The sequence below is a fragment of the Myotis lucifugus genome, unplaced genomic scaffold (genome assembly GCF_000147115.1).
Source record: "Myotis lucifugus unplaced genomic scaffold, Myoluc2.0 scaffold_490, whole genome shotgun sequence".
NCBI classification, from domain to species: domain Eukaryota; kingdom Metazoa; phylum Chordata; class Mammalia; order Chiroptera; family Vespertilionidae; genus Myotis; species Myotis lucifugus.
This window is the reverse complement of record NW_005871538.1, coordinates 213,464-239,074: the sequence shown is the minus strand read 5'-3', so window position 1 is coordinate 239,074 and position 25,611 is coordinate 213,464. Positions and strand designations below refer to the sequence as shown.

The 25,611-nt window shown below is 50.6% G+C and overlaps 2 protein-coding genes across 7 annotated transcripts in view; one reads left to right on the top strand and one right to left on the bottom strand.

The window, feature by feature from the left end:
* Window positions 1-1,105: 1,105 nt before the first annotated feature.
* On the bottom strand, window positions 1,106-23,007 carry DECR1 (2,4-dienoyl-CoA reductase 1). Of its 4 annotated transcripts, XM_023744832.1 has the most exons (11): window positions 22,865-22,942; window positions 20,876-20,980; window positions 10,316-10,518; window positions 8,734-8,791; window positions 8,535-8,621; window positions 7,634-7,781; window positions 4,222-4,321; window positions 3,646-3,718; window positions 1,826-1,972; window positions 1,360-1,422; window positions 1,106-1,263 (listed from the first exon to the last, which is right to left on the bottom strand). In XM_023744832.1, exons 3-11 carry the CDS (start codon window positions 10,435-10,437, stop codon window positions 1,204-1,206), a joined length of 858 nt encoding a protein of 285 aa, XP_023600600.1. In that variant the 5' UTR covers window positions 10,438-10,518; window positions 20,876-20,980; window positions 22,865-22,942; the 3' UTR covers window positions 1,106-1,203. The 4 variants fall into 4 exon arrangements, with proteins under 4 accessions (XP_023600600.1, XP_006103605.1, XP_023600599.1 ...); XM_006103543.3 differs by lacking the exon at window positions 20,876-20,980 and having other exon boundaries at window positions 22,865-23,000; XM_023744831.1 differs by lacking the exons at window positions 1,106-1,263; window positions 1,360-1,422; window positions 20,876-20,980 and adding an exon at window positions 5,498-5,702 and having other exon boundaries at window positions 1,827-1,961; window positions 22,865-23,007.
* A 2,315-nt stretch (window positions 23,008-25,322) lies between these two features.
* NBN (nibrin) overlaps window positions 25,323-25,611 on the top strand; it is a 47,655-nt gene continuing 47,366 nt past the window's right edge. Inside the window, exon 1 of one of the 3 annotated variants that reach the window (XM_014445954.2) lies at window positions 25,323-25,475. In XM_014445954.2, coding sequence (XP_014301440.1) covers window positions 25,439-25,475 — 37 coding nt within the window. In that variant the 5' untranslated portion in view covers window positions 25,323-25,438. The remainder of the gene's footprint in view (window positions 25,476-25,611) is intronic. The other 2 variants (XM_014445952.2, XM_014445951.2) reach the window with 2 other exon arrangements.

The following is a 25,611-nucleotide window of genomic DNA, read 5'->3' as shown; positions in this document are numbered from 1 at the left end:
AACGATAACTTTCATATCAATAAGAATTCAATGAAAAGGCCGAGGCGGAAAGAGTGTCTGAAAGGACTGACAGAGCCCTCTTTGGGAGTGAGTTCTCGCCCTGCCTATTGTTGTGTATTCTCACCTTGTCCACGCTAACCAGTCTCAGGAGGTCAGGACGTGCACCGTGGAGGCGGCACCTCGATGGTGAGAGGAGGGAAGGGGCGCCCAGGGCCAGAGCTGGTGCGGGGGATGGCGAGCCACTTCTCCCCAATAGAGCACACCCGGCTGCGGACACGCCTCACGTGCGACACCCTCCCCTCGGAGGAACTGCAGCGGGAAGCGGGGCCCTCCTGGGAGCGGGGCCGAGGGGACAGGCAGCTGCTGAGCATGACTGAGCCATTCCTAGGAAAGCAAAACAGTCCTTTTAAAACATAAGCTCGAAATTATAGCAGCAGAGACTTGAGGCTGTGGCTTTCTTATTATTTGATTCTCAGGATGACAAATCCGTCAAGGCAAATACGAACTTAAATAAAAATGATACACAAGGACACTTCTAAGCTCTGAGCGTCTTCCTACAGAGAATCTGGTTTTCTTCTGAGGCGGGGACGGAAAGCGGCCTCCCGGGTCCCCATCTCTGAACTCTGGAGGAGATGAGTCACCTCCCCACACAGGGCCCCTGGGAGTGTGTTCATCACCCACCAGAACTCACTCTTCAGGGGTGTCTATCCTGGCGGCCAGTGAGTTCTAAGGGCAAAGGCTGCAGATCAGTCAGACACCGAACAGAAAGCCAGCTACAAAGGGATGTGTCCGAATGAATACTGAGCGACCCAAAGAAGACTCGCAGGCCCATGGAAAGGCAACAAGCAGACGGCAGAGTCCATTAGGCCCCCCCGACCTCGACTGCCTTCCTCTCAGGCCCCATCCCTACAGGCCGATTTACCTGCCAGCCCGGCCTCCCGGTGCTTCCCACTGCCTCGCACGCCTCACCTCTGTCAGAGCCTTCACTCACTCCCCCCTTTTTCATGTTTAAAATAATTTTGAAGGAACCAGATCCCATCTCATGAATCTTGAATATACAATGCCTACCTACCACTGGCCTGGTACACAGCACACACTCAGTGAATGTTTGTTAATTAACAATTTATTAGACTTGAAAATATTCAAAAGAGTATAGGCAGTTTGTGTCGTTTCCACGGTAACCCAGAGGCAGGCCAGGGTGTCTCAGGAGCCTTTTGTCTTCCTGATCAGCTCTTCCATGGTGTCCCACTGCTCCTTGGTGACCTGACAAGAAAAGAAAGGGCAGCTTAACGTGTCCTCACATGTGAGAGCTCAGCGTCCAGCTGCTAATAGCAGATGATATCCACGAAATGGCATTACCTTCTGCAGGCTGTTGAATTCTCCTGAGATAAATACTTCCTCCCCACCATCAAATCTAATGACCTAAAAATAAAAAATAAAAACTCTGAAATCAACTCCTTTCTCAAGTTTCTGAATCATTAGCCACTTTCTCATCCTTAGGTCTCTCAATCAAATGCCAAATTTTAAAGACAGACTTGATTAAACCTAAATTGATTTATTTTCTTTAGAATCTTCTTTCCACCATCTCTACAATTTCAAATTGTACCCAATCTTAAAGGCCCGTCTACCAGAGTAATTTTTAATTAATAAAATGAATTTATCAATAAATTGATTCCATAGGCTGAGCAATGTATATTACTACTTGATATTATTTAAAGCTAAGTAACGATTTCAGCCACATTCGTATTCAAGATCATTAGGATCGGTTCCACAATGTGCCTCCCTCCGCCTCCCCCTCCCAGCGTGAGGAGGCCTCCGTGCTTACGGCCCCATTGATCCAGGAAGCGTAGTCGCTGCACAGGAAGGCGGCGAGGTTGGCCAGCTCCTCCACGGTCCCCAGCCGGCCGCAGGGGATCCTGTTCACCATCTCCTTCTCAAACGCTCCGGTCGGGTCCAGGCGGCTGAAGGCACCCTTGGCGATAAAGGAAATCATCAGGATGCATTTTTAATGCCACGCCTTTCCCACTGAAGGAGCAAACTGGCATGAAGTGGCATGTTACTAGGGCTACCTGTTCATGCCTTAGGCTTTGTAAGCAACAGATAATTTTGCCAAATTCTTCCACAATAACTTTAGTTCAAAAGAGATCATTTTGTCTCATATTGACCTAAAAAAAATCACCTGAGAGTATAACCTTTTTAACCTGTTTCCTCAGCTGTAAAATCAGGACGCCTATCGCGGCTGCCTCACACCATCACCAAGCGCCCCCAGGAGAGGCTAGGACTGCCCTCTGATGCGCACGAGCCCAGGTGGGGCTGGGGCCCCTGTCGCATGGCTTAGCAAACACAGAAAATGCCTCAAATAGCACATATTTAAGAGGACACTCCTTTTCTTCTCCTTTCTTCTCAAATAAGAGGAAAGAAGAAAACAAGTGTGCAGGGATATGAACAAGTAGACCCAGAGAGAGGAAAGCGCGGTGCAGCTTGTCCATCGCCAACAGCCCCTGCCTCCGGGGATGCCGAGGAGCAGACGGGGTGATTGCTGCCCCGGAGCCTGGAGGGGACCCGTCCTCGGTGACAGGCTGCTCCCGGGAGCCGCCGCCACCCGGGCAGGTGTGACGCACCCGGGACACAGAGGGCGCCGGCCCAGCCCCGCTCCACCGCACTCACTCGGGAGCTTCTATTCTGTGGTTTCCTCTTTAAAAGGACATGCTTGTGATTCGCACCTCACTACAAACACTGTGGCAGATGCTTCTGGATCTTTCTCAGCTTCCTCAGCACCTTTGCACAAAGTAGGCACTCAATCAATGCTGAGTAAATAGTAAAACGCAGAGGTCCTTCCTGGGTGGAGACCCTGGAGGAAGCTCCGTGAGGAGAGGGCTGAGCACAGGGCCACCTGGGCACGTGCTTGGACATAAGCTTTCGAGTTGCCAAACGAGCTATTCAATGACACTGCACACACTCAGGCGGTTGTCCTGAGCGTTTTCCACCCTTGAAACTGCATAATACCCAATACAGCCATTTATTTCTGTGTTAACATTTAACACCCCGAACCGCCTACAACCCAAAGACTCCTTAGCATCATCGCCCCACGTGTTTCGACACCTGGAACAAGTTACCGAGCTTCACCTCAGTCTCCAAACTACATCCAGACCGGGCTTAAGTCCCTGCTTTCCGTGGGAGCCGGTGTGAGGGCGCCGCACCGGGGTGGCGAGGGAGCGCGTTAGCCAGAGGGGCTCACCGGCGGCGCGCAGTGAGTTTGGGGAGTAAACAGGCCCAGACGAGGGTCAGAGCAGTGCTCCCTAGACTGGCCCAGGCCTCCAGGTAATCCCCACAGCACCTCACAATCCCCTTATTCTTTTAAACAGCAGTCAAAGTCAGACTCTTTAAAACAGTAAAAATTAAGAACTATAAGATGGAGCAGAGCACTGAAGCAAATCAGACAAAATGCCACAACTGATGGCAGGAAAGCTCTCAGGAGATGAGACACTGAGTCGCGGGCGGCCTGCCTCCTGCCCGTCTCTCCGCCTGGAGAGTGCGAACCCCTCCCCGACCAGCTCGGGACGCAGGCCTCCCCGAACGGCCCCCCACACCGTCAGCACAGACCCCGGCGTCACCTTCACACTCACAGGCCACAAGCAGACCCACCTTGGTCTTTATGGGCCCTGGTTGAATCACGTTGAATCGCATCCCATATCTACCCCACTCCGCTGCAAGAGACCTGAAAATTACAACAACACGACATTTAGACGCCATGTTGAAAATAACAATACCCACCCTCAGGGCCTGCAGAGACCACACCCCGCCGCCGGCGCTGTGACTGCCCCGTGCGAAGGCCGAGGGAAAGGCCAGCGGTGGCCCAGCTGCAGAGCTCCCACCTCTGCGCGACCAGCGCCACGCCCAGTGCCACACCCAGCGCCCAGCGCCACACCCAGCGCCATGCCCAGCACCATGCCCAGCGCCCAGCGCCACACCCAGCGCCCAGCGCCACACCCAGCGCCATGCCCAGCACCATGCCCAGAGCCCAGAGCCACACCCAGCGCCCAGCACCCAGTGCCAGGCCCAGTGCCCAGAGCCACGCCCAGCGCCAGCGCCGGCGGAAACCTTGTGCGGAGGGGCCTCGCTCTGGGCTCAGTCCTGCGTGGACAGGGTAGTGCATGCTCCACGGGAGGAGGGAGGGGTTCGAGGACGTGGCCTAGCGGCCGAGCGGCACGGGTGACTCACTTGTTCAGGGCTTCCACCCCGGCCTTGGCGGAAGCGCTGGGCACCACGAAGCCCGACCCGCTCTCCGCGTAGATGGTGGTGATGGCGAGGAATGCTGCTCCTGGAATGGAAAGGACAGTTAGCAGCTACATCCGCAGGTTCTCACCGCGTCTCTCTGGGCGTGTCTCCTCGGCAAGGGCAGCAAAAGCAAAACTAACGTTGGGGGACTGCATCGAACGAAACCGTCGGCACAGCAAAGGAAACCGTGAGCAAGACGAAAAGACAGCCGCTGAGTGGAGAAGATATTCCCAGAGGACATGTCGAATGGGGGGTTAATATCCAAAATATATAGAGAACTCATATAACTTAACCCCCAAACCAGCGACCCAATTAACAAATGGGCAGAGACCTTTGTCCAAAGAGGACACAGAAAGCCAACAGACATATGAACGATGCTCAGTGTCAGGACCATCCAGGAAATGCAAATTGAAGGCACAAGGAGGCACCGCCTCACACCTGCAGAATGGCGATTGCCAACCATCAGCAAGACAAGTGCTGGCGGGTGCGGGGAAAGGGGGCCTCTGCACGTTCTGTTGGTGGGAGTGCAGACTGGTGCAGCCACTTTGGAAAACAGTATGGAGGCGCCTCAAAAAATTAAAAATAGAACTCCCATGTGACCCAGTGACTCCCATTCTAGGAATATATCTGAAGAAAATGAACACACTAATTCGAAAAGACAAACACCCTGTGTTCATGTAGTGCTACTGATCACAGCCGATGTGGAAGCCGTCTAAGTGGACAGACACCTGGATAAGGAAGCCGTGGCACATAGAGACAATGGAATATTAATCAGAATTAAAAAGAATAAAATCTTACCATCTGCAACACTATGGATGGCCTAGAGCAGCAATTTTCAACCTTTTTCATCTCATGGCACACAAACTAATTATTAAAATTCTACAACACAGCAAAAAATATATTACATTTTTGCTGGTCTGACAAAAAAAAAAGGTATAATTTTGATTAATTCACACAGGATGGCTACTGCTGTGCTGGCTGTTGTCACTGTTCTATCGGACAACCTAAGCCTTAGGGGAAAGAAGCCAGTGCCTGACCACATAGTCAGGCAGTCACGTTGTAAAGCCCTGGCGGCACACGGGCTGGAAGTCCTGGCCTAGTCACTGGTCTTATGCGGAGTGAAATAAGTCTGACAGAGAGAGACAAATGCCATGTGATTTCCTGTGCATGCGGAGTCTACAAGCAAAACAACAAACAAACAAAACCGAAACAGACTCACAGATACACAGCCAGACTGCGGGGAGGAGGCTGGGGGCCGGTGGGAAGGAGTGGGTTGGAGGAACAGCTCGAAGGCACAGGGCAGTCACGGGCGTGTGCGTGCAGTGCAGGGCACACGTCGGCGAAACCTCGATAACCATGGACAGTGCCGGCGGGTAGCAGACTTATGGAGGTGAGACTGTAAGGTTTAGCTCCTTTCTTTTGATCTAGGGATCAAACATTCAGTATTTATCCTGCCCATGTCCTTTGTGACTAATTCTTAAATAACACCCCATATTAGTCTCTCTGTCAGTCTTCCCTCATTGCAAGTTCTCTCAGCTCTTTAATAAAATGAGGTATTCTTTTTCTCACTGTTTACTGCTATTCACACTTGACCACGATAGCCTAGTGATGAGTAGGTCGCAGTGTGGTACTTTCTATGTCCCTCCCCAAAGAAGCCGTGCCCTCGCTGACCGTGCCGGGGTGTCTTCAGAAGTTTCCTGTCTCTTGCTTGTTGAGTATTGTTAATTTTGCTTAGAAACCTACTTTTGCCACATCCCCAATGCTGCCCAGCCCCGCTCAGGCCACAGTCCTTGGCCCTCAGGCACGGCCTCCCCAAGTCCCGTCTGCCAGCCGTGCCCTCCAGCTGCCAGCGCCCTCGCCTCCCACCCGCCTCGGCCCAACCACCTCGATGCTTCTGCTCACAGGTCACCAGCCTGCTGCTCTCGCGGGACCCCGGGGTCCCACACTTTGACATGTTCAGACGCCACCACACCCGCGTTCCTGGGCTGGGGCTCCGCCCAGAGAGACCCTGTGCGCTGAGCTCCACAGGCCGTGGAGCCAGGCCGTGAAACCATTCACGCACCCAGCTATGACCGACAGGAATCTTGGAAGAGTAAAAACGGGCTTCCATCCTTTGAAAAGTTTTAGCGAATATATTTTTAATGAAGCCCATAGAATTTTAATCCAATGTGAGGAATAAAAATAGATCCGAGTCTGTTTTTAAATGAGACATTAATGAGAGAAGAAAGGAAAGTCAGAGAGAAGGCAGGCTCACCGGGTGGCTGAAGTGTAAGAGAGACAGGGAGACAAGAAACACAGTGATGAGAGACGGAGGCGGGGAGAAACCGAGAACAGAGAAGAGGGCCGAGGGGGGATGAGTGAGATGAGGAGAAGGTCCGGTGGAGGGAGAAGAGGCCCAGAGACCAAGGGTCTGGGGCAGAAGGGACAGAGAGGGCTCAGCCCAGGTGCTGTCTCCCGTCCCCCATCACCCATCCTTTCTGAAAAATAAAGTAAAAAATAAAAATCACTCCAACTCCAACCTAGATCACATCCCCTTTGTGTGGGGGAATGGGTGGCCTGGGTTTGAATTTCAGTGACGGCTGGAGAACGTGCAGGAGTACGTGCAGGAGTTCTCAGCATGTACACACACACACACACACACACACACACACACACATACACATGCACACACATGCACACACATAGACTTGTGCACACACACAGGCAGCTGAGGCCTCTCCAGCACCTGCTGTCTGTCCCCACACCCCTCCCCAAACTAAACGCAAATGTCTTCCTAGTAGCCCCTGTAAACCCACAGCCCTCAGCCTTCCATGGCTGCCCTCACCCGCCCACTCACCACGCAGAACCCTCATCTGCCCAGTAAGGCCTGATCTTCTAACGTCCTGAATTATCCCGCATCCATCCGTCCACGTGCAAGAAGAAACCAGCCTCCAGTGGTCCCCTCCTCTTGGCCACCCCCATTCCCCTGCCGGGTTGCGATAACCTTCCCAACCATTCCTCCCTCATGAGGCACTTTCGAGAGATCCAAAGGAAATAACTGTTTCCTTCCGAATCAACACCAATTCCCCTGGCAACGTGCCAGTTACACCCAGCGTGCCTTCCCCCATCCCCCGCTCTCCCTCCCCGCTCCGACCACCTCTGAAAACCCAGCTCAGCCAGACGGTCATCGAGGGAGAGCTGGCCACTCCCATGGCCCAATGCTCCTGACACGGACCCAGCTCACCCCAGCACAGGGAGGACCCTCCTCTCCGTGAGACAACCTTGTCCCGGGGTGGACACTGCCCTGACTTCTGTCCACCCGGCTGCCCACAAGCCCACGCACGGCGGCTGGGGACGGGGAGACGCGCAGTCCCACCTCGCTGTGCCTTAATGAGCTGCTTCCCCACTTCCAGGGTGACAAAGGCCGTGCCGTTCAGGACTATGTCGGTGATGGTCCTCCAGGCGTTGGGGGACAGTCTCTCCGTGGGAGAAATGAAGTTGCCCGCTGCATTGTTTATCACAACCTAGCAGAGGAGCAAGGCAGTCAGAGACCTGATGAGGGTCGTCACCCCGAAACGTGTTACCCGACGAACACAGTAAGACCAGTCTGCTGGGAACACCGAGATTGAGCCTGTGAAAACCTCCTGTCATTTTCCAAATTTCTGAATCCTACTTCTCCTCTCAAAACCAGGGTGCAGTCTGTTATTGAGGACATAAATAGAGGTGAACACCTACCATGTGACTACTTTACTTCAAGGGATCTCAGTTACAATACCTTTAATTTCAGCTTCACTCACCCAGAGACACTCCTGCTGCTGACCTGTGTCTCCTCTGCCTGTGCAGGCCCTGCCTCGCTCCGGGGCAGTCGGTACCATTGCTGTCTGTAACCTAAGAGCCTCCTCGGGAGCGGGGGCGCCCACCCCTTACCTTCACCCCCACCCCCCGCAGCCTGAGAGCCCGCCCAGGTGAACCGAGAAGCCTGGGCCTGTGGGCTCCTTGTTTGTATTATTCTCCACGACAGACACGACCAAGGTCATTAGGCAACCAAGAGCCCTTTAAGCTACACTGTGCTCCGGCCCAGGGCTCTGGGTGGTCACACTCCGATGAATAGCGGGAGGTGCGGTTTGCTCTGTGGACCGCCCGAAGGCCTGGCAGCAGCGGTTCTGATCGGGCCTGTTTAAGCGGCGCCGCGGCACTGCGCACCGCATCGCAGGAGTCAGCGGGCGCACCCGCACCCACGGGGACCCCCGCACCCACGGGCGCATCGCCACGCTTACGTCAGGGAGGCCTGCCACGCTGATCAGCTCCGACACGGCGCTGCGGACCATGTCAGGGTCCCGCACATCACACTGCACCGCCCGAACCTGCGAAGTAACAGACAAAGGAAGCCGTGTTGCTCTGATGCCTGAAGCAAGACCGCGCGTAGGTTGGTTATGGAGACTCCTGAGTCGCGCTGAACAACCCTCTCCCATGTACCTCATTTCCAGTTTGAGAAGAAATGTGCTCTGCAGTGGCTCTCAGAACATCAATCTTCCTAAAAACAAGCACACGGTATCTTTTGCATGAGTTCTAAAATGATGTCACATATTTTTTCTTTTTAATTCCACAAATTAGAACACAAAGACAGTCTATAGCTTAAAGGGATGCATTTTTGAGAATATACAAAAGCTACAAATAAATCAGTTTGAATGAATGCATTTTTCTAAAAGTCTGATTCAAACAAATTTACATACTAATGTATTGAATTACATTTAAACCAGTTATTTTATATCTGCTCATAGGTTTAAGATTTTTTCCTTAATTACAATCATTTATATCGGTTCCCAAGGCTGCTTTAGAAAGAAAACACATCCATGTAAATGTAAGCCTACACCACCCTCTAGACTAGATTCTGTGAGAGTAGATTTCAGACCAAATGGATGCACATAGTGCATTGTGTGCATTCAGGACCTCGTACTCTTGAAAGAAAGATAAAAAGTAACCGTGAGTGTCGATTATTGTGGGGAAGCACGGGGCTTGGTTGGAATGTCCGTAAGGAGGATTCTCCAAAAGGTCGGGGCCTCCAGCGGGAGTTGGCTGAAGGTGGCTGCCCTGCCTTGACTTTTCCAAACAAGTCTGGGCCCCGGGTGTTTGCTGGAATCTGTATGCTTAGTCTTCAGACGTCCTTGCTTAAAGGACACTGCAGACGTGTGTCTTCTCAAGGATGCTTACCCTGCTGATCATATCTAACAGTTCATTTTAGTTCAAGCTGTTGCTACAATAAAAGCCTAAGGAGGCAGGCAAATGGAGCTGTCTGGTTCCTTTAGCCAAGCAGTCCCTTAGCCCTCCCTTTCACAGAAATGTGTGTCAGAATAATAAACATCTGTCTCTCAGGGTCGGCTGGTCAGCCCCAGCAGGTTATGTAGTGTTTCAAAAAAGGGTTTGCCACACTTAAAAATATTACAGCATAAACAAAAACAAAAACGGTCTGGCCAATTTGCATTCATCAAAGGCAATTCCTTTGGCCCTTGTAAATTGCACAGCAGCTATAATCACACTGTGACTACCTCCTCCCAATGTCTGCACTGTTCAAAACAGAAGAGGGGAGGTTTTGCCCATCTCTCAAGCTCTAGACTTACAGTTGGAACAACCAGGGCGGACCTCTGAGAAACTCCTTCCACGTGGCCTCACCCTTCCCACCGTCATCACAACCACAGGTGTGTGAAATATCGTCCATCTGATAGGACACGAAGGACTATACCCATCATCCCCACACACAGCTGCCCTCTGAAGCAGTAACTACAATCACTCCCACCGAGAGCAAAGCATCCTCGACGTGGTACTTTTCAGCTTCACCTCCATGTACAAAAAAAGTTCCCTCCCTGCGGCTGGGAAATGCACTAATCAGCTGCTCCAGGATCCATCATTACTTCAAGCTATAACAGGCTTCCCAAGGAGACTGACTTAATAACAGAGCAGATGTGTCACAGCAGGTAAGATGCAAAACAAACAACTCTGGCAGACTGTTTCCATCCTGAGGCTCAGGAGCGGCTGCCTCAGGCACCTCACTGCGACTCACCTGCTGGCTATCACACAGCGTGCCCCCAGGCTGGACAGGAGCGTGGTCATCCCGCGGCCAAGGCCAGTGCCTCCCCCGGTGATGAAGGCCACTTTCCCCTGAAAACTGTTAGGTGGCAGCATCGCTTTTTGAAGGGGTGGAAAGAATTTAGACTGAAAAGCGTCACTGCTTTGATATAATATTTTTGTTCCATAACTGAAAAACTAAAAGAGAAAAAAATGAATTGAAATTTGCATAAGAGGTGAACTTCAAAACACTAACTCTTTAATATTATGCAAATTCTTGGATTAACACAACTCCCTGCTAACATGTTGGCATTGTATTTAATCAATTTTTACTCTTTCCTATCGGAATGTTTAGTGACATAGAGGCCTGGTTAAAAGCACGGGCTCTGGAGCGATACGACGTAGCACAGGACTTTCTCCCCAGTAGAACAGCCGTCAGCAAGTTATGTAACTTCTTTGCGCCTCAGCTTCTTCTACAAATGGAGACAATAACAGAACCACAGGATGCTTGTGAGGATTTCATGAGTTGATATAAGTAAAATACCTACAACACTGTTTAGCACACACTAAGCACTCTATAAATGCCAGCTTTATTATTGGTGGGTGTTTTGCTTAAATTTATCATTAAAAAGCTAACATAAAGCATATATGCCTTTTAACAAAAATATTTTGGATAAAGATCACATACTGCCTTTGAATCACTGAAGACAATCATAAAAAGTTCTTTATAAGGTTTATTAAGTCAAATGCCTCTTCCGATGTAGCCTTCTGGATGATAAATTTAGATAAACTATTTCTGTTATATTTATTTTGTCTTTTTTAAAATATGCTTTTATTGATTTTAGAGAGAGAGGAAGAGAGAAATGGAAAAATCAATGAGAGAGAAACATCGATTAGCTGCCTCCTGCGCACCCCCTACTAGTGATCAAGCCTGCAACCTGGGCATGTGTTCTGACTGGGAATTGAAATGGGTACATTTTGGTGCATGAGACGATGCTCCAACCAAGTCACACTGGCCAGGGCTCTGCTATATTTAAAATGGGAGGGTGGGGAGGACCAAAACATTTTGAACTAAAAAATATTTGCATTGCCCTCTCTTATAGTTTACAGCTCACACTCTCACATTACTTGAGGAAACCACTGCCATCTGCTCACATCTATCTACACTAATAAAAGAGAAACATGGTAATTGGCGTACGACCGCTACCCTTCCGATTGGCTAATCAGCGTATCCTTATGCAAATTAACTGTCAGCCAAGATGGCGGCCGGCAGCCAGGCAGCTGGAAGCGGAACATGAGGCTTGCTTGCTCCAGTGACAGAGGAAGCCAAGGTTCCCCCCTGCTGCCGCCTGGCTCTGAGCTCCTGAAGCAACAGCTCCAAAAGATACAATGTTTCAATTATAGAAGCTAAAAATGGCGGTTAATTTGCATATACCAGTTGCGAGGGAAGACTGAGGACAACATGGAGGCCAAGAGGTACAGAAGGGAGCTAAGTAGAGGCCTCGAGGACAGAAACGGAGCCAAGGCTACGGAGGTGGGAGGTGGGAGGGCAAGCCCAGCCACAGCGGCTGCAAGGAGGGGCAGCGGCTCGGAGGGGAATGGGCAGCGCTTGGGAGCGGGAGGGGAAACCCGCCACAGCGCCCGGGAGCTGAGGGGAAACCCGCAACAGCGCCGGGGAGCGGGAGGGAAACCGGCCACAGCGCCCGGGAGCTGAGGGGAAACCCGCCACAGCGCCCGGGAGCGGGAGAGGAAACCCGCCTGAGCGCCCGGGAGCGGGAGGGGAAACCGGCCACAGCGCCCGGGAGCTGAGGGGAAACCCGCCACGGCGCCCGGGAGCGGGAGGGGAACCGGCCACAGCGCCCGGGAGCTGAGGGGAAACCCGCCACAGCGCCCGGGAGCGGGAGGGGAAACCGGCCACAGCGCCCGGGAGCGGGAGGGGAAACCGGCCACAGCGCCCGGGAGCTGAGGGGAAACCCGCCACAGCACTTGGGAGCGGGAGGGGAAACCCGCCACAGCCCTGTCACAGGGACAGGCGTCCTCTGGAGCCAGGCCGCTCTGAGCCTGTAGGCCTGTGCATAGGCCCTGAGCGGCCGAAGTCCGGAATGCCGGGCCTACGCTTGCAGGTGCCAAGCGGCGGGGTTGGGGTGGGAACATCCCCAGGACCCAGGCACTCCAAGCTGGCGCACACCCAAGCGGCCAGGAACGGGGCGGGAATGTCCCCTGCAGCAAGTGAGCAGACAGCAGGGCCCTGCTTGCCACTGGCTGTGGCAGCGAGGGGCAAGCAGTCCCTTGCAGGGCCCCCACAGAGAGCAGACACCAGGGCCCTGCTTGCCCCTGCGGTGGAGAGCCAGAGAGAAGACAGCAGGGCGCTGCTTGCCCCTGACCCCAGCAGCGAAGGACAGGCAGTCCCCTACGGAGAGCAGACACCAGGCCTACGGTGGCCTCAAGCAGGCAGGTCCGCAGAGAGCAGAGGACCATGGGGAGCAGGTCTAAGCCGTCAGTAGGACATCCCCTGAGGGCTCCCAGATTGGAGAGGGTGCAGATCGGGCTGAGGGACCCCTCCTTCCCCGTGCACAAATTTCGTGCACCGGGCCCCTAGTATATATATAAAAGCCTAAACAACCGTTAACAACTGAACAACTAGAAAAACCAGTTGACCAGTCACTATGATGGCACACTGACCACCAGGAGGCAGACACTCAGCACAGTCCGTTCCTTCCATGCCAGGCCTGGCGACCGTTGTCTTTGGGGTCTGGGCTGGGACAGGGAACCAGAGGTGGGTGGTGGCAGACACGGCCCCTTTCCCAGGGGGCCGAGGGCTGGCTCCCTCCTTGGGGCTGGCAGCAGCCAACCTCCTGTACCCTGTCCCTCCCCCTGGCTGGCAGACCCCGATCGGCCCGGCCCTGATCGGCCCTGATTGCCGGCCAAACCTAGGGACCACACCTGTGCACGAATTCATGCACCGGCCTCTCGTTTAATTATAAAAACAAACTTTAATTGTTGAGCAAATAACAAACAATAAAGAGGCAACACTCTTAGGTGCTTCCCACGTGTCAGAATTGGATATCAAACTGACCAACCTTCCCCACCCATGAAGCCGGCAGTTCTTTTACCCCATTGCACAGGAGGGGCCCGGATGCAGAAGGAAGATTCCAACATGGTGGATGCCATCGCTTGTGAGCCACCTCTCTCCACTCACTGAGCTCCTACTAAGCTCAATAATCACGCCAAAGGCATGTGATAGTCCCATAAGTATAATTTGATTTTATTGTCAGGGAAAAATTATTAAAAGACAAAATCTGAGGAGCATAAAATAATTGGTGGAGATACATGTGCAACTCTGGTTTCTTTCCTTTGGCTCCATGTGTTGTTTTTTTGTCTGAGCATGAAATCCATGCAGCCCACAGTGATCCTTCTCCACCTAAGTGGCAGGGGGACTGAGGCTGCCACGGCCCAGAGCTATTCCACTAGGATGATGAATCGGGAAATTTCCATGAGTAGGCTGGTGAGTTTGTCATTACCAAGTGATAATGACAAAATGGGTTCTCATTTCCCACAGGCTGTACTTATTTAGTGTTGATTTGTATGGGTAATTTGATGTGGTGCTATATGAAAGATAAATTAAACAAAATATTTGCATACAAACTTGCTTTTTTTATTTAAAAGATTTCTCAATTTCCTAATGTGCAGGTTAAAGGCTATAAAGATAAAAATAATCACATTTGATAAAAATAATTCCTGCCCAGCTGGTGTAGTTCAGTGGTTGACCTATGAACCAGCAGGTCACGGTTCGATTCCCAGTCAGGGCTACTGACCCTGACTCCCTTTCCCCACCATGAAAAGTGAAGAAACTGACATGCTACTTTAATCCACATGACCTTCTGATCATTCTCAGCATATATGCTGCTGAGTATTAAATTCAAGCCATCTGTCTGCTTAAAAGCAAGTTGATTTCAACATTAAGATTCAAAGAAATGAACTGACCTCACTGGATCTTGTATCTAATCTCTTCTTCCTACAGAGAAGGATCCTGAATAAACTGAAACAGCATGTTGGCTATTTCACTTGAGTCTTAAAAAGTGAATACAAAGTAGTTTTTTATGGGTTTTCAAATCTCACTGTGGTTTTTCTGGATATAAGTTGTTTTTGAGAATGGAAAGACCACCTTTCCTATCAAGATTGATCTTTAAATCTCTAAAATTCTTAACCCAAGTCTTCCAATTTTGGCAATACAAATTTATATTTTAGTTAAAAGTTCTGAAATCTCCCCAAAACAAGGTTAGCCATCACCTGCCTCCCCACCCACACTCATCTCTCACCTACATCCTGTAAACCGCACCCCCTTCCCCACCCTCCGTCAGTGCCTGGGAGAGCAACCCTGCTTCTCACCCTCAGAGTGCGATCCTGAGAGTCTTGTCTGTCTCTTCTCTACAGGATGAAGGCTGAGACCAATGAGATTTATTCCTAAGTTCCTTAAGTATTTTGGCTTGTCTAAAATGCCTAGAATAAACACTATAATATAGGTACATTGGTGACTCTAGACCACATGTCTTTTCTTAGGCCTGCCTGTGTTTTTAAAAATTTAAGCCAATATTTCAAAACTGGGAAAATTCAGATAAAACTCAGCTGTTCCAACAGTGAAGTCTACCTTAACCTGGCTGAGACCCCCCCCCTCACCCCCCACCCCTGCAGAGAGCCCTGGGCCCTAGGGGCCTCCACGGTACAGGGCCTCTGAGACCTGAGACAGGTGAGGTGACTCCTTGTCTAAGAAAAACCCAAGAAACCAATACAGGAAAGAAGGGGGGAATCATGGTGTAATTTTACACCATAGAAAAGTTTCTGAAGTTTCATGTAAAAACATTTCTGTAAACATCACTGTTTAATGTTTTAGGTACATTATTAAGAAAATCCAGTTTCAAATCTGTAAAAACCACATAATCATAAACCCTCGTAAAGTTGTGGATCTAAGTCAATATTTAAATACTGCTTGGCTTAGCTATTTCCTCATCATTGTTTACTACTAGAGGCCCAATGCATGAAATTCGTGCACTCAGGGGGGGCCCCTCAGCCTGGCTGGTGCCCTCTCACAGTCCAGGAGCCCTCAGGGGATGTCTGACTGACATCCCATAGGGAGCGGGCCTAAGCCATCAATCGGACATCCTTAGCACTGCGGTGGAGGCGGGCTCCTGCCGCTGCTGCGCTTGCCAGCCATGAGCTGACTTCTGGCTGGGCAGTGCTCCCCCTGTGAGAGCACACTGACTACCAAGGGGCAGCTCCTGCATTGAGCATCTGCCCCCTGGTGGTCAGTACACATCATAGCGATCAGTTCCACTGTTTGGTCAATTTGCATATTAGCCTTTTATTATATACAACTAGAGGCCCAGTGCATGAAATTCAAAGGGATCAGGCCTAAACCGGCAGTCAGACATCCCTCTCATAATCCAGGACCACTGGCTCCTAACCACTCGCCTGCCTGCCTGCCTGATTGCCCCTAACCACTCCCCTGCCAACCTGATCGCCCCCAACTGCCCTCCCCTGCCGGCCCGATCGCCCCCAACTGCCCTCCCCTGCCAGCCCGATCGCCCCCAACTGCCCTCCCCTGCCAGCCCGATCGCCCATAACTGCCCTTTCCTGCCGTGACCCGCCACCTCTCCTGGGACCCGCCTCCTCCATGCTGCACGGAGCTGAAGGACCCCCAGGCCTCACGGCGTGGAGCGGCCACCAGGCCCTGCCTCTGCTGTGAGAGTGGCCATCTTGTGGCGGCCATCTTGTGATGATGTTGTGTGCGAGGGCCACCTAGGCTTTTATTAGTATAGATTGCCTGGGCCTCCACATTAACATCCCTTTCCTCAAAAACATAAAAGTCCTCCAGAATTAAAAATACACAAATTAGCCCTGTCCTGTGTGGCTCAGTGGGATGGGCATTGTCCATGCATGAAAAGGTGGCCAGTTGGATTCCTGGTCAGGGCACATGCCCGGGTTGTGGAGTATATCCCCAATAGGGGATGTGCAGGAGGCAGCCAATAGATGTTTCACTCTCACATCCATGTTTCTCTCTCCCTTCCTCTCTCTAAAAATCAATAAAAATATATTTTAAAAAATTTAACTCATTAGCATGACATTCGAGCTGTTGGACAACATGGCCTCAGTCCTCTCCACCAGGTCCCAGGTAGGGAAGTAATCTGTGCTCCCCAACCCCTCGGCACCCTGACCCTCGCCAAGCACGGTCACCTCCGGCCTTTGCTCCTCCTTTCTTTTCAGCCCAACCTCTCACGTTCTTTCTCAACCTGCGGAGTCAGCCTTCAAAACCAAGCAAAGTGTCAGGAGCTCTGTTGACACTTTAAAACTGGTGCCTCTTTAAAAATGGGTCGAATGACCCCCTCCCTGCACCAGGGTGAAGGCTCTGCCCTGGACTCTGCCACCGGAAGGCGGACGGGTCTCATTCCCTCTGGGCTGGGTCTCTGGCACCAAAGATCGGGCCTCTTTCAGCACATGCTTGTTTGTTTGCTTGTGACACGGATGGCCAGGCTCCAACGCCAGCGGAGCTGGGGGAGAGCAGAGAAGCCAGTCTTAAGCAGCCATGCAGTTCAAACTAGCTCTTTCCCCTGGTTTCAACAAGTTAAAGTAGTTGTTTCCATTGATTTTAAATAACGGCATCTTGAAATTAGTTTACATCTAAGGGAAAAAATCCAATCTATTGATATGAGTATTAAGAAGTCATTTGCATATAGAAAAACTAGGCAAAGAGCTTTAAAAGATAGTCTACACAAAGAAAATACATACAAGCACACTTATAGCTAAATACTCACATTTAAGCACAAGAAGATACCTTTTTCTCTTACCAGATTATTGAGAGATTTTATAATACATGATACAAGAAACAGCTTATTAAAGTCACTCTTATAATCTGTTGATATACATTGGGACAATTTCTTCAGAGGCCAATTGGCAACATTTATCAAAATGTTAATTATAAATACCCTTTGAACCAGCAGCTCCACGATTGGGGATTTTTCTGACAGATATACTCACTCATTTGTGGGGAGAAAGAAGCAATGTTCAAAGTGACAGGCCAGGGAGGACATTGGCTCAGGCGGACTAGAAAGTCCCGAACGAGACAGTGGCCCCAGCCTCACTGCGTGGAACAGCCTGCGTTCACCCTATTTGACTCAACAGGAGGCAGCTGCACCGAGGGCGAGACAGCAGGCCACCGATCACAACAATCACAACGGCGCCTGTAGCCCACAGCCTCCACGGCCAGCACTAAAAGGGCTGAAGGACAAGAGCTCCTCCAATCAGCTAGGACACCTGCATCCCTCAGCCTCCGCCCCTTGCGGTTTTGGCGCATAAAATTCAACCCCAAGGACAGCAGAGGCTGAGTCCCAGCCTTCCCTGGTTGTGGCTCCATCCCCCCCCACCCTTCCCTCTAATAAACTCCCTCTTGCTCACTGCGTCCGCCTAATTCCTTGAGCGACTCCAATCTTACATAGATATCCATTAAGATAAAAATAAAATTAAAATAGCTATTCTATTTATAATCACATCAAAAAGAACAAAATACTAATATATTTCATTAAAGCAGTGTAAGACTTGTAAAGATACCTGTGTTCATGGATTGAAAATGATCTACAGATTCCATTTCTATCGAAATCCCAGTGGGCTCTTACAAAAGTTGACACACTTATCCTAAAATTCATTACTGTTATTATTTTTTAGGGACTCAGATATACAAGGGGCTCAAAGTAGTCCAACATATTCATTAAAGCATCGCTTGTAACAGGAAAGGCTAGAAAACAAATCTGCATTTCCATAGGGAATATAATTAATCAATCAGGACTCAGCCATATAACAAAATCCGGTGCATCTATTAAAAGCTAGAACTCACGTTAATGTAAACATTGTTACATATATATTGTTTACACAATCACTCAACAATTACTTGTTGAGGAAATTCTGTTAAGCAACATGTTCCATTTGTGTGATTTTTTAATGAGGGTCTCTTCATACACATGTTGATATATGCACAGAAGTTGCTGGAAGGACCACAAGAAACCAGCCCTCGGCACCCTGACCCTCGCCAAGCACGGTCACCTCCGGCCTCTGCTCCTCCTTTCTTTTCAGCCTCAACCTCTTTAAAAATGGGTTGAAAATAAAATAAAATAAAAATGGGTCGCATGACGACCTCCCTACACCAGTGTGAAGGCTCCGCCCTGGACTCCAGGAAGACAGACCCACTGGGGCTCATGGCAGGGCCTCCCAGGGGAGGGGCTTACAGGACAGTCACTGCTGATGCTTGTGTGCTGATGAGTGCTTGATATGCTCATTCATTTTTCATTTAAAAGTTAACAAGCCCTGGCCGGGGGGTGTGGCTCGGTTGGTTGGGCATCATGCCATGCACGGAAAGGTCGCTGGTTCCACTTCAGGTCAGGCACATGCAGGGGTTGTGGGCTCGATCCCCAGGAGGGGGTGTGCAGGAGGCAGCCGATTGTTTCACTCTCGCATTGATGTTTCTCTCTCTCTAAAAATCAATAAAACTATTTTTTTTAGGTTAAAAAAAAATCTGCCCTATCTGGTTTGGCTTAGTGGATAGAACATCGGCCCCCAGATCGAAGGATCTCAGGTTCGATTCCGGTCAAGGGCACTTACCTTGGTTGCAGGCCCTGGTGAGGGTGAGTGCAGGAGGCAACCAATTAATGTGTTTCTCTCACATTGATGTTTCGCTCTGTGTCTCCCTCTCCTTCCCACTCTCTCTAAGAGTCAATGGAACAATATCCTTGGGTGAGGATTAACAAAACAAAACAAAAAGTTTTAAAAAATCAAATCACATATGCAAGTTCACAATAGAGGAAGGGTAGAGGAAAATGGCATTGTAGCAAGAAAACTGGCCTAGAGGCAGTGTGATGGTAAGGACGCATGACCTATTTGAAGTATGAGTACTCTCTATTCCACAACTAAGTGTGAGCTATGTTTATAAGACAATGGAATATTACCATATCCATTCTTAAAGTTTCTAACTACCTGTTGGTTTAGGTCAAAATAAATATTTTTCAGATCAAATTTACCCCGACTGATATTCCCATAAGTGAACTTGGCCTTAAATGTCACATAAAAATGGCAGCTTGGTAAAGACTGGACAACCTTATTTATCAAAGGATGACTTTGGGAAAATGCATATCTTTGCATTCTCAAAGCAACTCATACAGTCCATGCACACAGTGAGCCTCCAGTCACCACCTCCCGATGAACTCTGTCCAGCTGCTAGAAGGCACTGTCTGTGCCATGCATGCCTTCTGTTCACTGCCCAGACCACCGTGGACGGGTCACAGGGGGAAGGGGCCGCTAGAGGAGACCTGCTGATGCTCCACTGCACCGAGGCAGAGGACAGCCCTGCCGAAGGAGGGACACCCCCACTAATGCCGACAGTGTGTAAACATCACAAAATGAAGGAGCCCAAACTGCCCTCGCTCTGGCTCCCCACCAGCCATGTAGGCTCCAGCTCTGTGCTGAGGTCTGCGCTCCTCCACTGGCTCCTTAACTTAGGGGCTTCCCAGATGTGCTAAGCGTCTGCAGAACACAGACCTCTTGCCACAGCAACACAAAGGCCCAGCCGAGCAAATCTAAAAGGCGGTGAACTGGCCCCTGGCCCCAGTGCGGAGGCTGGGCTATGCAGCTGCTGCCAGTAGCAAGGCTGGACTTACATTGCTGAGTAATAACACATCTTACAGCAACGAACGGGAGGCCTGGGAACAGCAGTTGCCCTGTGTGCAGGGGATACTTGCCGCTTTTTGTGAGTTACCTGTCTGCAGTTAGATGTGCACCGAGCAGATGCTTCCCGATCCTCCACAATCCAGGGAGATGGAGTCAGAGAGGAGTTTGCAGGCAGTTTGAAATTTTCAGCTGGAGTCTCACTCCTTCTGACCTTTCATTCAGATCATCTCTTATTTATCCCTGTCACGTGAGCCAAAACTAACACGACTCTTTTTTGTTAGTCATGTTAGTTAGAAACAGAACTCCTGCTCCTGAAGGGGTTTATTTTGACTTGGGAATGTGCTTATTAAAAAATGCAGCAGCGAACAAACCAGATGAGATCCTTGCCTCCACGCGGCTTTTATTCTGGAATTTTTAACTGTATAAAGAAAGACTTCTTAGGCTTTCCAGAGAGAAGAGAAGCACAAATAAGGGGGCAAATCCAGCCGGCCTTACACTTCTCCCAACAACATTCGGTACCAGAAGACAATGAACCGATGTTTAGTTCTAAGGGGAAAATAAATGTGATACATCCAAGCCGAATGATGCCCGGACACCAGTCCTTTTCCCTGCAGTCGGGTATCTGGAATGACAGTCACCCAAGGTCACCATAACACCTTATTGTTGTTGTTTTTTAAATTTCTTTAACTGTAACACCTGAATTCATATTGACCAGGTATCATTTTCATAAAAATAGTAAAGTTATTACTTTTATGAAAGCAAAAGAAAAAGAAGCATCACAGATACCAAAGAGTGAACTGACAAAGGAAGAATGGCAAATTAAAAAGAAAAGTGAACTTGAGCTTACTGCACGAGATGGAGGCTGGCACTTCCTACCGACTCCAGTTTATTTTTCTGACTGATCTTGCTCTTACACAAATTGATTTTAAGGTGCACTCATGGGTCAGCATCCCTAGGTTAAAACAATACACGGGGCTCAATGACAGGAGGTACCTTTTTCAACACCAAAGAATGCTCAACACTTAGTAAGCACTTAATTAGCATTTCCTGATACACAAGTGGATAAATGAATGTTTTCCTCAATACAACTGAGAGCAGGATTTTAATTCAATTTTTTAAATCTTTGTCCCCAGGGCCAGGGACAGAGCCAGTTCTGAATGTTTGTTTTGTAGCTAACCACACAATTTAACACAGCACCTCTTTTTCTTTTTTTTTAAATCCTCACCCAAGGATATTTTTCCATTGATTTTTAGAGAGAATGGAAAGACAGAGAGAAATATTGATGTGAGAGAAACACATCAATTGCTTGCCTCCTGCAGGCCCTCTGACCAGAGACTGGGCCTGAGCCAGGAGGAGCCTGTGACCCCCAAACACGCCCTCGTCCAGAATCGAACCCAGGACCCTTTAGTCCACAGGCCGACACTCTATCCACTGAGCCAAACCGGCTAGGGCAGCACAGTACTTCTTAAATAGGATGTGTAACAAAAGAAACATTTCTCTTGGTTCTTGGTAACAAAAATATTCAAATGAGGGGTTTCAAGCTGTATTTGCACACACATACAATTCCAGCTTCACTGATGTTTGACCCCAGGAATTCAAACGGAGGGACCCACCACCCATCGCAACAGGGTTTCTTGCCTCCAAACCCCCATTCTCAACATTTTTCTTAAGTAAAGGAATTTCAGAATTGTCAGATTGCAATTAGTTTTTAAAGGGGTTCATTTTCTCCCTCAGCCTGCACTGTCTAATGGTGTCAGAGAGCTGGGGTGCAGCGTGTGGGAGCTATTACCACACTCTGGGCGGTTGGTGTTGGAGACTTTCCACCAGAGGGCTGCTGGAGGACTGACATGAGAAGGAATCAGAAACCATTAATTAGTGTCTCTGATTACGACCTATAACCTAAATCTTCACAGGAAGAGGAACCGGTATCAGCAAAGCCACAGCCCTGAGCAGATCTTTTACAAAGAAAGCTGTGTCACTTGGGAGACTCATCAGACCGTTTCGTGTGTTCTCCTTACTTGGGATTTGTCCTTTTCCAAGAAAGAACACCAGGGTGCCCCGTTCTATCCAACTGTCAGAAGTGCTCCCACTGGCAGGTTATTTTTTGTGCCTGGCAGGGACCCGGGCCTCTTGGGTTGGTTGAGTCAGGGTTTTGTTTAGTTGGGGGAGGGGCTATCGGACATTCTCCTTTCTCGGTTCCATTCCTCCGCTCCTCCGCCCCTCCGCCCCTGCCGCCCGCCCTCCGGCGCGCTGTCTGCAGGCAGAGGTCCTGGGTGCACCGGTGCGCGCTGCCCAGCACCGCGTCCGACAGCGGGGTGCTGATCTTTTTTTCCTCTTTTTATGTGAATTTGTTTGTATTAATGTTTTTTAATTATTGATTTCAGAGAGGAAGGGAAAGGGAAAGAGAGATAGAAACATCAATGATGAGAGAGAATCTTTGATTGGCTGCTCCTGCACGCCCCCCACTGGGGACCAAGCCCGAAGGAGACCCAGGCATGTGCCCTTGACCGGAATCGAACCTGGGTCCCTTCAGTCCACAGTCCACTGGGCCAAACCAGCGAGGGCTGCACTAATGTTCAGTCGCACAGAAGCACAAGATGGAGTTTCCCTCTTAAGAAAGGGCCTGCTCCGGCCAGTGACCCGCCGCGTGCGCTCGGTCCCCTTGTCCCAGTTGGCACACGCCTGGGAACGGGACGACCCTGAGAACCGCGGCGGGCCCATACTCCTCGCGCCAGGACCCCCGTCCCCGCCCCGGGCCCCGGACGCCGCCCCGAGGCAGGCACAAGCAGGGTGCTCGCGGGGACCCCCCGAGCCGCCCCCTCCAGCGCCGCCTTACCCGCCGAGGACCGCGACCTCGAGCAAAGGAAACCCGACCCAGCAGCGCCATGGCGGGAGCAGGACACGTCGGGAAAAGCTGCCCGGAGCAGGGCAGTGAACAAGGGCGTGGCCTGAGTCGGGGGCGTGGCTAGGACCAGGGTCGAGGTCGAGGTCGGGGCGTCGCTGAGACCGGGGCGGGGGCCAAGTGGCTTGTCTGAGACCGGGGGCGGGGCCAGGGGGCGTGTCTGAAACCGGGGCGGGGCAAGGAGCGTGTCTGAGACCGGGGCGGGGCAAGGAGCGAGTCTGAGACTGGGGGCGGGGTCAGGGCGTCGCTGAGACCGGGGGCGGGGCCAGGGCTAGGGGGCGTGTCTGAGACCAGGGCGGGGGTCAGGGCGTGTCTGAGACCGGGGGCGGGGTCAGGGGCGTGTCTGAGACCGGGGGCGGAGTCGGGGCGTGTCTGAGGGCGGGGCGGGGCTTGCGCGGTGGAGGAGGCGGGGCGTGGCTGAGCCGGAAGGTGCTGGCCGAGCTGGGGCCTGGTGGACTAGGCTGTGGCTGCCCGGCGCCTCCCCGCTCGCCTGAGCAGGTGCTGCGGGGCTGGGCTCTCCGCGATCCTTCGCTCTCTGTAGTTGTCCCGGGTGCGCTGCGGGCGGCCTGGCGGTGTCCTCGTAGGGTGCTGTGACGACGTCACCCTTAGGCTCGGGGGCATGGCCGGAACCCCAGTCAGGTTGGATCCACAGTGTATTGGAGGCTGTGGTGAGCATGTATATCCTCCAGAAAAGTAACAAGAAAACCCCTACAAATTGTTTTGGTCCACAAAATCAGTGAAATTTAGGGATTCTGCAGCCTGGGGCACACTTTTTTGTTTTCTATTTTTAAAAGATTTGCTAATTCTTGCTCATATTTTCTTTAAAAATATTCACTGTCATATTTAGATCTACTATCCATACGGAGTTTTTTTTGTATGTTTGTGAAATATAGGGCCTGTCTTCATATCTTCTGTAGTGTTAACCAATACCCCCAGATCATGATTGGAAAACAAAACCACACAACACAAGGCCTTCGCACCATTGCTCTGTATTGTTACTTTTGAAAAATTAAATTATACAAGTGGATGTTTTTTGGGTCTTTCTATAGTAACCCATTTGCCTATTGTCTATCCTTGTGCCAATAGAACACAGATTTAACTATAACTTACAATACATTTTGTTACATTACAGAATACATTTACTTTTAAAAACCAGAACTTATATGATCACAAGTGTGCTCTAGGGCAGCGGTCCCCAACTGGTGGTCCACGGACCACAGGTGGTCTGTGAGGTCCGAAAGGTTGGCGACCGCTGCTCTAGGGTGCAGGATGTGGGGTGCAGGCTGTGGAATGGATGGGCACAGGAGGGTGGTGAAGGATTAGGGACTCCTGGATTGGGAGCAGAGCCTACAACAGTTAGGTCCAAGTGGAAGTGGAAAGAATTCAGCTCCTGATTAGATGAAAGTGTAACATTATGAAACAGAGGTTGGGAGAGGTTGATTTGAACTTGGAGAAGAATAAAAATAATAAGTTAACGGTGAAATCCTTATCTTTACCATAATCATCATTACCATCATTAGGATCCATACAAAGGAATGACTGCAATTTAAGAAACTGCAAACCCATGGAATATGTAAGTGGTGTTAGGGTTTTGGGGCCCGTAATATGGACTATGAAAGAATTCACAACTGCAAGAAGAGACAGATGCACAGAGGAAGTTTATTTCTACTTTCCCCAAGGAAAAGGGCCCGTGCGTTGCTAATCATAAAAGGGCAAAGAACAAAAGCAGCTCCCCCTTTTAACGCCTTGGCTGCTGTTGCTAGGTGACAAGGAAGGGGGTGGGGCTGAAATTGGACATCAGGGGGGTTGTAGTTTGTTCTTCAGGAGACAACCAAGGCAGATGTCCTAGGGAGATGTCTTTATCAGTATCTCCACCCAAGCGTGTAAAAGATGCTTAGAGTAAAAGTTAGGAAGAGTTCCAAAGAGGCTTGTTTGAAGAGGAGGGGGAAGGAAACTTTCTACTAATTAGAGACTTGTTGGTGTGAATTACCCGAGTTGTAAAAAAACAAAACAAAACACACACACCCCAAAAAAAACAGCAGAGAGGAGGTGTATGCAAGAATGTAGTCTTGAGCGTAACTTATCTTGTCTTCCAATTTGAACAGAGGGGCTGTTTGAGTCAGAGGAGCTAACATGTTGGGGTTTAATTACCAGGAGCTTCCCATAAGTTGTGGAAGGCCTTTTTTCTATTTCTACTCAGTGATTAGTATGTTAGTGTCCTTTAAGTATGAAGTTTCCTTATGTTGCTTTGTAGTTAATTATAAAGCTATTTCCCCTTTACAACCAGAAAATGCAGATAACCTAATATTGGCGAACACACTTCCCTAGAGACTGCGCCATCCCCTCCCCGCCACCAGGTGGCGACCGGGCGCCGCCGCCTCCTCCTGCGCAGGCGCAGTCCGCGAGCAGGCACGTCTCGGAGCCCGCCAGTTCGCAGGTTCCGGGGCCGCGCCTGACTGGCAGCTGAGGCTGCACAGCCGCACGTCGCCCGACACTGAGGCCGGATTCATGTGGAAGCTGCTCCCCGACGCGAGCTCGGCCCGAGGTGAGGCGACAGGGAGGTGACCGAGGGCCGACTTCCCAGGGCCGGGCCAGGGGGAGAGGGTCTGAGAAGCGCTTCCGGCTTGACCCCGCCCCTGTCGTCACCTTCCAGCGACGGCGGGAGGCTGTGCGTCGGGGGC

What these genes read in the sequence shown, in the direction of transcription:
- DECR1 (XM_006103543.3), bottom strand. Translation starts at nt 22,915, where the DNA reads ATGGCGCTGCTGGGTCGGGTTTCCTTTGCTCGAGGTCGCGGTCCTCGG. An exon ending in CTTCTCAAACTGGAAATGAG is followed by an intron (nt 8,622 to 8,733) that starts GTACATGGGAGA and finishes GTTACTTCGCAG; the next exon opens with GTTCGGGCGGTGCAGTGTGA. An exon ending in AATTCAACAGCCTGCAGAAG is followed by an intron (nt 1,264 to 1,359) that starts GTAATGCCATTT and finishes TTTTCTTGTCAG; the next exon opens with GTCACCAAGGAGCAGTGGGA.